This window comes from Nilaparvata lugens, chromosome 6 (assembly GCF_014356525.2).
Source record: "Nilaparvata lugens isolate BPH chromosome 6, ASM1435652v1, whole genome shotgun sequence".
NCBI lineage: Eukaryota > Metazoa > Arthropoda > Insecta > Hemiptera > Delphacidae > Nilaparvata > Nilaparvata lugens.
Window position 1 is genome coordinate 49837102 of NC_052509.1, and position 15698 is coordinate 49852799.

At 34.8% G+C, this 15698-nt stretch overlaps 2 protein-coding genes across 2 annotated transcripts; one reads left to right on the plus strand and one right to left on the minus strand.

Moving 5' to 3' along the window:
* Positions 1-51: 51 nt before the first annotated feature.
* LOC111058242 lies at positions 52-10002 on the plus strand. Its single transcript, XM_022345745.2, has 2 exons — positions 52-188; positions 9376-10002. Exon 2 carries the CDS (start codon positions 9405-9407, stop codon positions 9885-9887), a length of 483 nt encoding a protein of 160 aa, XP_022201437.2. The 5' UTR covers positions 52-188; positions 9376-9404; the 3' UTR covers positions 9888-10002.
* A 3880-nt stretch (positions 10003-13882) lies between these two features.
* Positions 13883-15481, minus strand: LOC111060549 (putative peptidyl-tRNA hydrolase PTRHD1). The gene is made up of 2 exons (XM_022348220.2): positions 15284-15481; positions 13883-14053 (listed from the first exon to the last, which is right to left on the minus strand). Exons 1-2 carry the CDS (start codon positions 15479-15481, stop codon positions 13883-13885), a joined length of 369 nt encoding a protein of 122 aa, XP_022203912.1.
* Positions 15482-15698: the final 217 nt, after the last annotated feature.

Consider the following 15698-nt stretch of genomic DNA (forward strand, 5'->3'; position numbering starts at 1 on the left):
TATGAATATCAGAACAAAATATCGATATCAAAATTTCATCCCAATATCCCAAATTATTGTGAGGTTGTAACAAATTTTGAGGTTATAACTTAAAAGTTATCAGAGTTATCACTTTTTAAGATTTTGTTTTATTTAGATGACGCTATATAAACAACGGATACGTTCATTTATAGATTATAAGGGTTGAGGTAAGTACCAGATAATTACGTTACTGTGTAGGCTTAATTGGTTCTTTCAAATATAAAGTTACTGTATTGCCAAGTTGAAGACCCTACTGAGTGCTGTATGTTGTGACCTGACCTATCAAACGTAGTTACGTAGGGTGGCATGCCAATTAACAGAATCCCAAACGACCGAAACGCCATATTTTCCCAAATGGCAGAATTAATGAAATGTTGAAACTGGAACTTTCTCATTCAGCCGAATCCCAAATGACAGAAAACTTTTAAGAATTTTCCCAATCGACAGAAAACGTGTTTTGTCCCAAAGGACAGAAAGTGGTGAGAGTCTCAAACGACCGAAAGTGATCAGTTTCCCAAACGACCGAAAACTCCTCTAGTTTATCGCAAACGGTAGAAAGTACAGTAGAAGTGCCACTTCTCTACTCTTTTTCTTATACTCTCTTATCCTCTCATCCCTTATTTTTTTCTTCTGTTCTCTTCTTTCCCCTCTATTCTTTTTCTCCTATTCTATTTTCTTTTCTCTTCTTCTCTGATTTTGCTTCTACTTCTCCATATTCCTGTAGAAATAAAAGGAAATTCAATAGGTAGGAACTTTCGTTCCTCTTCTTGAAATCTATTGGACTAGTAGTTCTGTGAACAGTAGACCTCGTGCAGTTATAAACCACAGTCTCCTCTGATACTGTCCAACAGAGTAAATTCTGTCCTGTCCTGTCGTTTCGGCGAGATATCAGTGTATAAACAACTAATGGCTGTTTGGGTTGTTGTATCGACAATGCCAATAATTTGATCTAAACAGCTACCTATTCTTCTATCTTCAAAAGCTTACCGAGTTGAAAGCAGAGAAAAGTCGGGAGAAAATACTATGCTACCGTACTTCAAGTTATCAATTGCATGCCTCACTACATGCAATTAATAGTCCACACAACAGCTGTTTTTTCACCAAGTTACATTGAGATATTGAATTGCAAGCGTCATTGCATACAACAATTATAATCCACTCGACACCTGATTTATGATGAACAATTCTATAGTCTGATTTTTACTATAATATTGGCGTATGAAGGAGGCTTCTTTTCCTTTTATATTAACCTCGAAATGCAAAATTTCCAAAAACCTTGTATATACGTCGACGCGCAATAATTTAAAAAAGAACACACCTGTCAAATTTCATGAAAATCTATTACCACGTTTGATGATTAATTGATGAATTGATGAATTGATGATTAAATTATTATTTTGGAGCTTTACTAACTAACTCTTTATGTTTTCAATTGTTTCTTCTTTCTTTGTATACCGTATACATAATTTTTCATATCCCTTTTTTATACCCCTTCACTAACTTTCCTGCATCTAACTCAAATATCGTTCTCTTCTAATCTTATTAGTTATACTGAATCGTTGTGAATATTTAGTGAAGTGCGATATTATTCCCTCTTGTTTTTATTTTTAATTGTAAAGTTATCTCTATATCTATAAAAGGCTAAGCCCCGACAGACTGAAATCACACCACAGCCCAAACTACTGAGCCTAAAAACTTAAAATTTTTCACAATTGTTTATGGTAGCCTCAAAACATCCACTAAGAAAGGATTTTCAGAAATTTGCCCCCCTGAGGGAGCTGGGGCCCCCCAAAAAATAATTAGATCTATGCAGAAAAATTCCGATCGGGAGCACAGGGGGGTTCAGGAGAGGGCTTTTTTCAAAAACATTTATGTAAAATCACACTACAGCTAAAACTGATTGGCCTACAGACTTAAAACTTTGCACAAATATTCTTCAAACATGCTAGACGCGCACTAAGAACGGATTTTGAGATATTTTGCCTCTAAGGATTTCAAAGGAATGAAAAGGATCCTATTAAGGTTAGGTTAGGTTTAAACATTTAAACATTAAGAGAAATGCCAAACCGTCGACTTGAATCTCAGATCTCACTTCGCTCGGTCAATTATCTCCCCTATTAAAATTTATTTTCAGAAACCATCCCCAATATATTTCCACAAGTTTACACAACATATTTCCAAAGTTTCATGCCGTTATGTCAAGTAGATTTCAAGTCTATAGGGAACAAACAAACATACAAACAGACATTCATATTTATGTATATAGATTTACATTCGGCTTAAACAAAAGTCTCTCTAAATGGAGGTAGAATGATAAGGTTGACAACTCTCAGTTCTGTTGTCTTAACATTTTTTTTCAAATCATTTTCAAAAATGTCACGTAGTAACCTACTATTGTGTTTGAGACAATTCTGGCGCTATCATAGTTTCACCACTATTCTCTTCCACAGTCCTATCTCTTGCAGTCGTTAACTATATCTATAATAAAGTAAAGAGCTGGCTTATACACGTGCGGGATAGGAAAATTATGTTTGACGCATCATCACGTCTAAGCTACTGGACTGAAACTAACTTGAAATTTTGCATGTGGATTCTTAATTAACCAAGGATGGTTATAGGCCTATTTTCAATTCTTAAAAATTTCATTACGTCAATTTTCTAGTTTGTCAAGTTTTAAAATAGATCCTTGCGGAGCACGGGTTTCTGCTAGTAGCCTATATATAGTGAGAGTAAAATCTTTCATTCACATGTTAACTCAAACCAAAAGTAAAATGGCATGCTCGGATTGTTCTGAACTTCACAAAAAACTGGAATCTAAAGAGCTTCAATTAATGGAAGAAAGGCAGCGTAGATGGGAGGACAGAATTGAGATGGAAGCAAAAGCTAAGGTATCTTCAAATAATAGGCCTTTGAAATCTCCATCAGGGAAACAACCACACAGCATTGTGAAAAGACCTACAATAATTAAAAATAGAGTCAGTAAACTTCCTGCTTCTCCCACTCCAAGAGCTCTAGGCCCGAAAAATACCGGTAATGAACATGCTACCAAGAGATTACCTTCCTCGATTCCAAATCCCTCAATTTATGGAGAGAATAGATTTTCAGTGCTGGAAATTTGTGATTCACAGCCCATTACGAATGTTGAGCAAGTTATCCATCCTCTATCGCCGGAATGCTGGTCCTCAACACCTCCAAAACGTATCAAACAAAGGTCGATGAATGTGGGATTTTATTCGGATAGCCAAGGAAGAGACGTTTAAGAAAATTTTAAAGACATCAATCATACGTTCTCTAGTATGATAAAGCCCGGAGCTAAATTCAAGGACATATCAGTGGTATCTGTGCGAATCGTTTCCGGTGCAGTACCAGTTCGATTCTTTTTTAGAGTTGGAACCAACAACTATCATTCAAACCCTGATAGATTGATAGACCCTCAGCTTAGTTGAGAACTTGATAAAAATTATTTTTATTATGTTATTAAATTATTTAATAATGTAGCTGGATCTTTCAAAGTGAATATTGAAGCTGTATGTAGCATTCTGTCTCATGGTGATGTTTTTGTACAGAACAATAGGTAGTAATAATACTCAAAATACTTCAGAATTTAAAGTGGGATATCTCAATATTCAGAGTATCAGAGAGAAACATGTAATTTTGAACGAGTTTGCTAATGATAATATGTTTGAATGAACACTGGTGCCAGGAAGACGAAATTCATTTCCATAAATTACATGATTTCCAACTTCTGAATAGCTTTAACAGGAAACAACATATTTATGGTGGTGTGGCAATTTATATTAATTGATAAAGCATTGGTAGATAAATGTAGCAGATTAGATCTAGTTTTGTTTTGTAGTGAGCTCCACTTTAAGAGAATTAAAAATTGTTTTGATAACTCTTTATCGATCACCCAACGGTGATCCACAAATATTTTTAGAAAAACTAGAAGATATGTGCGATTTTTTCCTAAATCCTAGATGGAAAAATCACAGTATAATATTGTAGGTGGAGATACTAATGCGGCTTTTGATGTTACGAGAGACACACGCACTTCTAAAGAATTAAAAAATCTGTTAAGACAATTATTCAATTATAATTATACCAACTGTAAGGCAACTAGAAAGGCTGCCTGTCTTGACAATATATTCACAAATATGTAGATAGGAATATATTTTGCTCGGACGTAACTCCTTTTGCTTTCTCGGATCATGACTCAGTTTGGTTGACAATGAATAGAGCTAGCTCAATGTTACCAAGTAGAGAGTGTGGAGAGCCCAAGTTTGTCATCACAAGACCAATGACAAAAAATAAATTTTCTCAATAATTTTAAAAACTCTCAAAAGTTATGACTGGGAAAGTTTGCTCAATAATAATAAACATTGCTCAGCTGATGAAGTCTTTGATAAATTTTTCAATGTTGTATTGAGTCTATTCGAATCTAATATTCCTATGCATAAGTCTAAAGTCAATTCTCGTGTGCGTAATGTTAAAAATAATAATGCATGGTATACTATTCAACTTGCAGCTATGAAAAATGAATTAGAATTGCATTCGTATATGTATAGAATTTATGGAACAGATGAGTTTAAATATAGGTTCTCGTCGACTTGAATTTTAAAATCGAATATTAAAATCTAAATCTCAATCTAATTGACCTGACTTCGCTCAGTCAATTACCTAATTAGCAATAATTACCTTCACGAGTTATCCTGTCGTATTAAGCGAGTAATATTTATGTATGTGTATGTACTCATTTATAATTTAACGGACCTCGAAAAAGGCTCCAACGATTTTGATGTGATTTGCAATATAGGAGGATCTTGATAAAAAAATCGATTGCACAGAGTCTCATCCTTGGGAAAACTCGTTGAAGGACGTGAAAAGCAGAAATCTATCCTTCCAGGAACAGCTGATACAAGACTGCAATTTTCATTATCTGTTGTACCACTAATAAAAGTGAGATTTGATTATTCCAGCTGAATGGCCCGGCAAATACATTCTATTTCAATCAGCTGATCACGTGTAAAACGTGACAAAATTCTCAGCTTAGAGGGAGAAGAAGGAAAAGGAAAAGGAAATGATGGAGAAGAAGGAGAAGGAAGAGAGAAAGGAGAAGAAGGAGAGGAAAGATAAGAAGGAGAAAGAGAAGAAGAACAGAATGAAAAAGAATGAAGAAGAATGAAGAATAAGAAACCTCATTACATTTATCTTCATTATTTATTTATTTATTATCTTACAAAGGCGACTTTCTAGAAGTATTTTAAGCCTAGGTGATGATGATGATGGGATGAATGATAATACAATGAAGGTAGAGTTATGAATGAATAGAAATATAGGTTATGCTATCCACTTGAATTGATTTGAGTCCACTTTTCAGTCCAGAAATAAATAAACTAGAAATTTTGAATTTTATTTGATAAAAAACCAAATATAATAGAATGATTACATTCAATAAACTCTCAGAACTTGAAATATTAAGCTATTAAGAGAAATTTATTCCCGTTTTAATTCTCTATCCATTCGCAATTGCAAAAATTAATGTAATGAGGGAATAGGACAAAACTGAACATAATTACTTCTATTCCCTTTATTGTTTTTTTAGAATGTCTTCGGTAAATCTGATGTTATTGTATTGTCAGAAACTTGGATTAATATTGATGAGAACATAACCTTTTTGGATGAATATTCTAGCTTTTACACTACTGTTAAGTTTAATCAAAATAATGGAGTGTTGATGTATGTGAAGTCGGAATTGAAAGCTTATTGCAATGAAATAAGTGTTGGAGGAGTCAATTGTTTAAATGTTGATTGCTATAAGGACGGCAAGAAATATAACATCTTATGCGCTTATCGCTGCCAGGGCTTGAATCTATCAACTTTTATCAGCGGGCTCGAAGATCGTTTTAATGAAACTAGAAGCAGATTAAACGGCACTATTCAGATATTTCTAGGCGATATTAACTGTAATATTCTTATGGATCAAATCAATAATATTAGTAATAGATATTTAGACGTGCTTTATGAGGCCGGCAGGGGCGAGGCATGACGTTTTGGCTCAGTCATCACCAGGAACAATTCAGTTGAAAGTTTGAATGAAAGCTGCACCCCCTCCCCTACTTTAAAGATAATGTTTCATTTTGGACGATTATTTATCGAGAAATATAGTTAAATAAAATAATGATAGGAATAATAATAATTAATAATGTATAGAAATACATCTAATATAAGATAAGCTTACTATTCAAAATCCTAGAGTTGAAAAGTCTAGAACTTGGCTAAATCTCAAGCTCGGAAACTGGTCCTCAAATTAATTTAAAAAATTGAAATGAAATTCTTTATTCTTTATTGATTTATAGAACAATTCATAGAACATCATCAAAAATGACAGGGAGAGAAAAAATAAGGTAACCTTGTGCTATTCCTCTGCCAAATTTAGATAAGGTTACACACATAGTCCGAAATAGGTTAGGTCTTGTAGTTGTTCACTTCACTTCACTAAATTTTCAGTTCTTAATTATTATTCTCACAATGTAGATTTTTAAATTCAGATGCTTCAAAACCAAACATAGAACAAATAATAATCATAACTATCAATAACAAATTGCAAACAAAATAATTATCGTACGGTTTGCAACACTGGCGCGGAACAGTGGAATCGCAGAAAATAGCGATGTCTTTGACCGTTTACTTCACCATTGTTTACGGGGAGAGGGAGAGCGATGATGCAGAAGAGTGGTGGTAACCAATGCTAAATAGCATTACTGGAATCGCATATTTTTGAGAATCACATTGAATGGATGGAACTGCTGTAGTCTACTTTATTCAAGCATGGCGCGCTCGCAAAGAAACGTTTCTCTTTTGGTTTCTTCACCTTTTTTGTATTTATTTCAAATATTTTCAATTTAATAATATATACATTACATATCAATTTCTGTCCAGTCATCGGCGAATCCAGAGATGACCGGACGCCTCGCCTCTGGAGGCCGGTTTTGTCTCCTGTGTCAACGTGCCGACAAGACGAACGGCCTTTACCTCGTCTTGCATTGACCATATTTTTGTCAAGCACTTTGATACGGAGGCTCTTCGTCCGGTAGTTTTCCGTACAGATATCACTGACCACTACGCAATATCTATTAAAAAAAAAAAAAAAAAACTGAATCTGATGTGGTGCACTGTCTGTTCCATAGCCCTACAGTAGGGCATAGCCCTACATAGTGGGGTGTCTACAAGTCACCCTTTGAAAAATGATTTGCATCTGCCATGTTGGGTTCAATATCTGTTAAGCGTCAACCAAATGCACAGCGGGAACTCAAAACCAGGAGACCTAGTGTCTGAGAAATAACTCTGGTATCGCCTCCTTCTAACCATCTTCTGGTCAGAGAGAACCTCTCATCTCTTAATTGCTCTGCCATCCTGACCGCTGGTCTTCTGGACTCCAGATCCCTTTCATATAAATCTGGAATGTCCTGATAAATAGAAAATAGTTGCTTGCAGCAAATCCTTTCATAGAGCCGATGAGCTTGTGCTCTGCAAAGAGGTGGGGGTATGCTGCTGAGCACTGGGAGCCAGGAAACTGGATTGGATCGTAAGGCTCCTGAAATTATGCGCATTGAATTGTTCACTACAAGGTTAATGTGACAACTGTTGATAAAGGAAGAGGCGCAGTAATCATCAGCAGTATACACCAGGCTCAGACTAGAGCAAGTCAGAGTTGAGGAGAATGTGACACATAGTTTACAATAGGCCTATATATAGTATAGGAAATGCTGCTAATTTGAACTAATTAATGCCATCGCCACACTCTTACCAATTTGCTTGTCAAGTGGCTAACTATATACATCTATAAGGGCGGAGTGAAAGCAAGCGGTGGCAAAGGCACCATTCACACTCTTGCGATTGTCGTCGACGACGTAAATGATAATATTTATACGCACTTGGCAAGAGTGTGGAAGTGGCATAACAACAAGTATGTGCATTGTCAATGAATGTTGGAATGAAAAAATTCACAGTTCATATGGAATTTTGTATTGACTATTTATATGAGGAGATCAAATTGAAATTTATTGTGAACTTATTTCAAGTATTTTACTAATACACAATTCCACATATTGTGGAATTAGTCCACTGGTGAGAAATTTTACTTCACTTAATAAAGTAATATGTAATGCTAAAAATCTGGTGTGGCACACTCACACAACTTTCCTTGCCATTATGAAAGTTGATCACCTTACGCTAGTGTTCACACGCATCTCAAGTCTACTATTCTAAGATCTGAGCCAGCTGGTGACAGAACTATAACGCTGGAGTCACATGAGGTCTGCTATCTCTTCATAGTGAATGATTTAATAGAATCAACAGTTGCCAACAGTTTGCAATTGAATAACCACATCTTCTCGAATTTCGAGCTTATTTCCATTTTTAGTTGAAAATGTTACTCAACATTAATTGTAGAGATTTTCATGCTCAATCCTTTCCACTTGAATTTTTTTGTTTAAATTGTATCTGAAGACTGATAATTGGGAATCTAAAATCAAACTTTGCATAGATGGGGCGAAGCTCCTGAAATTTTTACAGATATAGACTTGTGGTAATTGATAGAGCTTATCAATGACTATTTTAGGTATGAATTTGATCAAAATCGATGGATCCGTTTTCGAGAAAATCGCGAAAACCCCTTTTTTTGACAACATTTTCGCCATTTTAGCCGCCATCTTGGATTGATTTGATTGAAATTGTTCGTGTCGGATACTTATAGTGTAAGGACCTTAAGTTCCAAATTTCAATTCATTCCGTTGATTGGGAGACGAAATATCGTGTACACATACACACATACACTCATACACACAGACCAATACCCAAAAACCACTTTTTTGGACTCAGGGGACCTTGAAACGTATAAAAATTTAGAAATTGGGGTACCTTAATTTTTTTCGGAAAGCAATACTTTCCTTATCTATGGTAATAGGGTAAGGAAAGTAAAAATTAAAAAAGAGAGACAAAGCATAGTGAAGCGCAAAAGTAGCTGAGAATGTTGAAAAAATAAACAAATGTGTTTGTTCAACACTCTCAGCTAACCTCTACCATTCCCACTCTACTATTTACTATTTTATGACCCTAATTAAGAAGCACTGATTGATTGTATTCCACTTCAATTAGTATTTTACTTACATGACTGCAATTCCATGGCGAAACTTACATAATTATCTTCAGCTGTACTGTCAGTAAAATAATTGAGTGGAATTAGCAATACAATCAATGTTTCTAAATTTTGGAGAGTTGCACAACACCAATTTATTGAATTGAATAATTCCTGATAGAAACTACCTCTCATCACTTCATTCCCTTATTTTTCAGATGCACTGGAGGCATGATAATGCTGCAGAATGGACACAAGTGGTGCTACTCTTGACTCTGACTCCGCCGATTTAGATCCGTTGCGTCAAGACAAGTCAACAAGCACCACAGATCTGCCGACGGCAGACGACGACGCAACTTTCGACGTCGAACTATCGAATGTGCAAGTCGACGCCGTCCACCCACTTTTCACCGAAGTTTTCGGCACACGACGCAAGAGAAGCGTCGGAACGTCCACCACCGAAGACCGGTGTCAGCTCTACTCTTGTGCTGACTGTGACACTTTCATCTACAAGACGTGGCTGGACGTCACCAACCACTTCATCACAATCAAACATGTGCCGAAACATGACTGTGTGTATTGCGGTGGTGCTGTGTTCGAGTATTTCGATAATAGAACTCTTTTGTTGCACCACAAGTGCGACAACATAAGTCCGAGCAATTGCGATCAGTTGGATATGTCTTCAAAGCCAGGCTGTGATGATAAAGTTAATGGGAAAATCAAGGGGTAATCGAAATTTGATTGCAACGAAAAAGTTAATTTTTGTTGAATAGATGGAAGGTAGCATTTGAGAACCATAAATTCAATCCACTAAATAGAATTGCTCAAGAATTCATAAAAATATTGGTAAGATTAGAAAAAAGGTAGCCTACCGGTACTGAATATGTTGACTATTACCTAAGTGTTGAATACATGTAAAACATGATAATATTAGAGATAGATATCCTGTTTTTTTTCTATTGCGCCTTGTAGATGAACTGGCACTCTTGGGGCTGCATCCGTCAGATCTGCAATAGGAAGATCATCTTCATCATCAAACTTTGTGGGTTCCATTTTCTCCAGGGGCTTTGCTGCTGATTCCGTTTTTCTTGTTGATTTCTTTGTAGTTTCTGATATCCTGGTTTTTTTATTGCGCCTTGTAGATGAACTGGCACTCTTGGAGCTGCATCCGCTCCAGTAGGACGTGCATTTGATGGGCCAGCAGCAGATGTAGATGGTTGAGGACGAGAAGACATTACGAAACAAATGTTCACAGATGCAACAGAACAATTCACAGTAGAAACGTTTCGGTTATACCAGACCTCCTCTCGGAACAAAAGTTGAACGAGCACTCATAATATCAGCACAGTTAATATCATAAAGTTATTTCAAATGTTTCTAAACTAAATATTCTAATAAATACTGGGAAGGAGGATATTGATGATGATGATAGATGAGTGCACCTTTATCTTTAGATGGGTTGCTATTACGAACCATTATAATATTCAAAAATATATATAATGAATAAATTTCAAATAAATAATGGAACCAGAATTTTTTAGGAATTTTCAAAGATGGATTTTTGTGAGTGTAGAACTCAGAGTTTATTGTAAAATAATTTTGAGACTAAATTGGCTAAAGTTACAAGTTACAGTATATCTATTTTCATCGTTGTTCCTTGCCCTTGAATGAGATTCTCCGATGTAACATTTTACATCATCATAAAACCTAGTCAATATATTTTTTGTGTAGTTGAGAAGTTGATATTATTTGATTTGATTTGATTGAATTTTCTCCCTGGAGACTCTTTAAAGAGTATAGGAAATCGTCAAGGACTATTTGTCAAAAAAATAAAGGAATACATATATTATATACATCACATTCCACAATGTACATTGCAATTTAATCCTCCCAAAAGCCTCATTCTCCATCCATAAATTCTTGAATACTGTAGTAAACCCCGTTTGCTAAATATTTTCTCAATAGCTTTTTGAAAATATCCTTATTCTCATTTTCTCTCAAAGCTGACGGCAGTTTACTCATAAATTTCATACCCATATAAGAAGGCTTATTTTCATACTGAGCTGTCCTGTGGTATTGTGCAGAAAATTTACTCTTATTTCTAGTGTCATAATTATGTATGTCACAGTTTCTTATAAATTTTTTATCTCTTATATACATGATCACTTCGAAAATGTACAGTGCAGGCACAGTGAGTAGTCCTAGATCTTTAAAATACTCTCTGCAGGACTCTAATGGCTTAAGACCTTTAATCGCTCTCACAGCTCTCTTTTGCATTCTAAAGATTCTATCTAAATTTTTGAGACTGGAGCCCCCCCAAACCAATATTGCATACCGAATATGTGACATTATGAGGGCATGATATACTGTACATGTTAAGATAGTGTTCCCAGTACTTAATCTTGAAATGTGCCTGAGTGCAAACACTCCAGATGATATTTTACAGCACAAAAATGGTAATTATTATGGTAATTATTCATATTAAATAAAAATACTAAGACAATTTCTTAGTATTTTTTTTTATTTAATAGTCAATATTATATCATATTATATGCTCTCTAAACTTAAACCACTGTATTAATCCTTACAGAATGAGCTTTAACCAATAAATTCCTCCATTACTAATATCGAATGAACGCTATTACACTAGCAGTATCTATAGTGAGGTCCACGTTATAATGGCAGTGGATAAAGATAGAAGAATAACGATGCCGATTCTCTGTATTAATTAATTATATTTCTACACTGTCAAGAGCATAATTGGCATCGTCGTGGGCCTAGAAAAGGATAGTACCACCGGCTTTGTCGATTGATAGACAAGGATAGCAAAACCAAAGTTGATCAAATACTGTCATTATAACGTGGACCACACTATATAAGTAATGTTTACTCAAAACTGAATCTCCTTATAAATATTGATTAAATGGCCTTTCACGAACATCAATATTATTATAGTATATGTAGTTGAAAATTTCATGATAAAATTATAACAACTTCATTCTTGCCAACAAAAAGACTGCAACCTACTTAAAATACTATTAAATTCAATTTCGAATTATTTTGGCCAAAATTAAAATAATCACTGTTCCTAATTGATAGATAGTATCTTACACATTAAGAAATTGTACAACCAATTAAGATTGGGTGAGAAGTGTTCCTGAATATTAGTGATATTCGCTTTCAACTGTCAGCATTCGTGCTAAATGACACAAACTTTCCCATTTCACCAATGCTCTCAGTTTATAGTCTCAACACTTTTTGCATTGCCATTTATAGTGAGATTCACTCCAACCTGACAGTATTGGTTGAATTTGAAGCATTGATGTTGCTTATGTCCGCTGACAGTTGAAAATTAATCTCACTATAGATAGTTCAATCGTGCGCATTCATTATAGCGAGCCATATTCAACAAATATATGCATTTAAGATGTTTAAACCCAAATTGATATTGTAATAGTTTTATATGGTAAATATCCATTATTTAGGTAGATCTTGTATTTGTATGAGATTTTGATCATTATGATATTTTTTATGGATCAAGCTCGCAGATTTTGAAGTGATTTTACATTCCAATGTGAATATGTATACATGTCAAAATTGAACCGGTTATATATGTCTATATGTTATTTATTTTTAATAAACGATTTTATGAAAATATTATAAAGTTTATTCTAATAGTTTACCTTCAATATCTCACGTTATAAATTTCAAGTATATTTGATTTACTTTAATAGGGTTACTTAATAGTTTATGTTTAGAAGAAAGAACCCCTCTACTCTTTTTTTAATGAAACGAGACTTGTCCACAAAAAGAATAAAAGGCCACTAGTTATTCCAATACAAAATATCAACAAGTATCTTTATTACTATTATCATTGAATAAATTGAGCTGTATCAGAAACAGGTGACAGAAATGAGAGGTACATTTTAAATTAATCTATAACGAAAAGAGACTGAACATCGACATATCAAATACTTGATTATAAACAAAAATCAAATTTTAAGAGAGTGTATTAACAATCTTCAATATATCCTTCAGTGGCTGTTCTCACACTTACCGATTGTCACCGGAAATTCACCTCCACGACATCAGATGCCTCTGATTGGCTGAGAATTAGCTAATCAGGACATTCTGGGTGTGGTGATGACAAATGTCAGCCGACAATCGTTAAGTGTGAAAACGGTCATTAGGTGAGCAGGCGACAACTGAAATCTGAATAAAATAAGTCAAGTATTTGAGCTTCCAGCAGACTAAAAATATCGGCGATGGCTCATGTCAACAGTGTTGTCACACTGGATATATTCTGTCACTTGGACTTGCAAAAAAAAGGCGCAATTCCACACAATCTGGCAACGTCGATGTTTGGTCAACTAGAAACACCAGTCTAGACTTACTCTACTCAGACTATAACAACTTTGCAATTCATCCATAATAAAAATTGAGTGTTTCCATAGTAATATTAGTAAATGTATCCATTGTCACTGATGTGAAAGCAGTCTTAAAGCGGATTCCCAGGAATCAGTATGCAGTGAGAATATTATTCACATAATATTCTGTTGCTAAGATCCAAATCATTCAGTATTCACCTACTCAAATGCTAAAGCCTTCTCACTCGTTTGGAGCGGCCATTTTGTCCGGTTTTGTATGGTATCACCCTTAAATAACTAAAATTGAATAGGATTCAAGAACAGCAGACGGGATAGAATAACAAAACATCATAATATATTACCTGAACAATTTGAAACTCTTCATAATTTGTTCTACCTTCACTTTACTGTACGGTCTAAGGGCAATACTGGTTTGCAGCATTTCAGGGTGCTCCATCCATTTGTGGTAATCTAAATTGTTTTGTTTGAGCATTTCTTCGGCGTCTAGCAAGGCTTTTTCGTCTTCTACCTGGAAATTTTGAAAATCAATTATAAAATCTAGAAGAAACAAGCATGATAATAATGAGATATACATGAATATTTTTTATATAAATTACTAGCACACTTGATTGTTTTTTCGAAGACATGGCTAAATAATAATTCATTTGGACACTTGATAATGGAATAATTGACCGATACCGGTGCTGCAGCATTCAAAAAAGATTAAAGGGTACTAGTATTTCTGTAAAAACACCAATCAAGTAATAAATCCTAACATACAAATATTTGACAGTTTAAAATGGTTATAATCAAAACATGTCCTGTCTACAAAAATAAAACTGAAAGGGACCTATGGTGAGATTTACTTCATACTGTCAGCATTGATGGAATGTGGGAGCATTGATATAAAAAGGAATTATGACAGTTTCAAGTGAATGGATCACACTTGATTCATATGAAAAGTATTAGGGCCACACCGGTTTCCGAGCTTGGGATTCAGCTAAGTTGTAGACTTTAAACAGCTGGAGTCAGAAAATTGGCTTTCCGAAACGGGGCGTAGTCGTAGTCTACGTTTAAATTAAATTTCGAAAAACTAGAAAATTGTTTCATTCCGTCAAGGAAAAAAGTTTCAAATTTTAGAAATGAGAAAATTTATATTATCATAAAAACTGCGACTACGTTTTGGAAAGCTAATTTTCTGACTAAGTCTAGAATTTAGCTAAATCCCGAGCTTAGAAACCGGCCCTTAGCAATTTATTTATTCTGTTTCACCAATTTATTGTGCAGGTACTCTTGTATTGCCGTATTCCTACATATCAGTATCAGAGTCAGTGACCGGTACAGTGAAAATACGATTACCCTAATGGGATTATTCCCACTCAGTCCCACCGAAAGAGTAAGACTAGTCTCATTAGAGGGAATGATATTCTTACTGAATCTGAAACGTTCACTGATAATGATATCTGTGTGAGAATCATATAAGGCTCGCAAAGGTCTGTCTGTGATATTTTCTATGGATGTAGGCTATCAAATAAATAAATTAATTGTTAATTAGAGAGTTAAGTCAAGTTTTGAAATGACTTTAATCAACCATAAATCATTCTTATTAGAGTCCCCGTTTCTTGGACCGTGGCATAGAATATACAATCTGCCCAATAGATCTGACCGTGGTGAAGACAGCAGAAGTAAGTAACAGTTTGACTAATTTACAGAACTCGAATCTGTGTCCTAAGCTCATAATGTAGTCTGTAAAACATACCTGTAGCACCACCTTGTGCATTTGCTGATAATTAGCGAGATACTCAATGGTTTCGGGTTGACTTTTGTAGAGCTCATTAGCAGCTATACATGCGTGACAGGCTTGGGCTATCACCGACCCCAAAGAATACTTGAACTGCTTCTGAAGATCTTTTCTGAGCAGAACATACTGCACGATGGGCGTCGATGTAGATGACATTTTTGTCAAGAACTTCAATTTTTAACTTTAATCAATGATTTCTGTAATAAAATATTGAAAATTATCAATTGATTTTCAATGACAAACAAACAAAGTAATATTATAGTTAAAAAGGGGTTGATTATCAATTAAGTAAACGCAATAAGGTAATTGAGATTTTCAAAATCCAATAGGGTGAGTTGCAGACTGATAATTCAGAATACTGTATATTATTCAA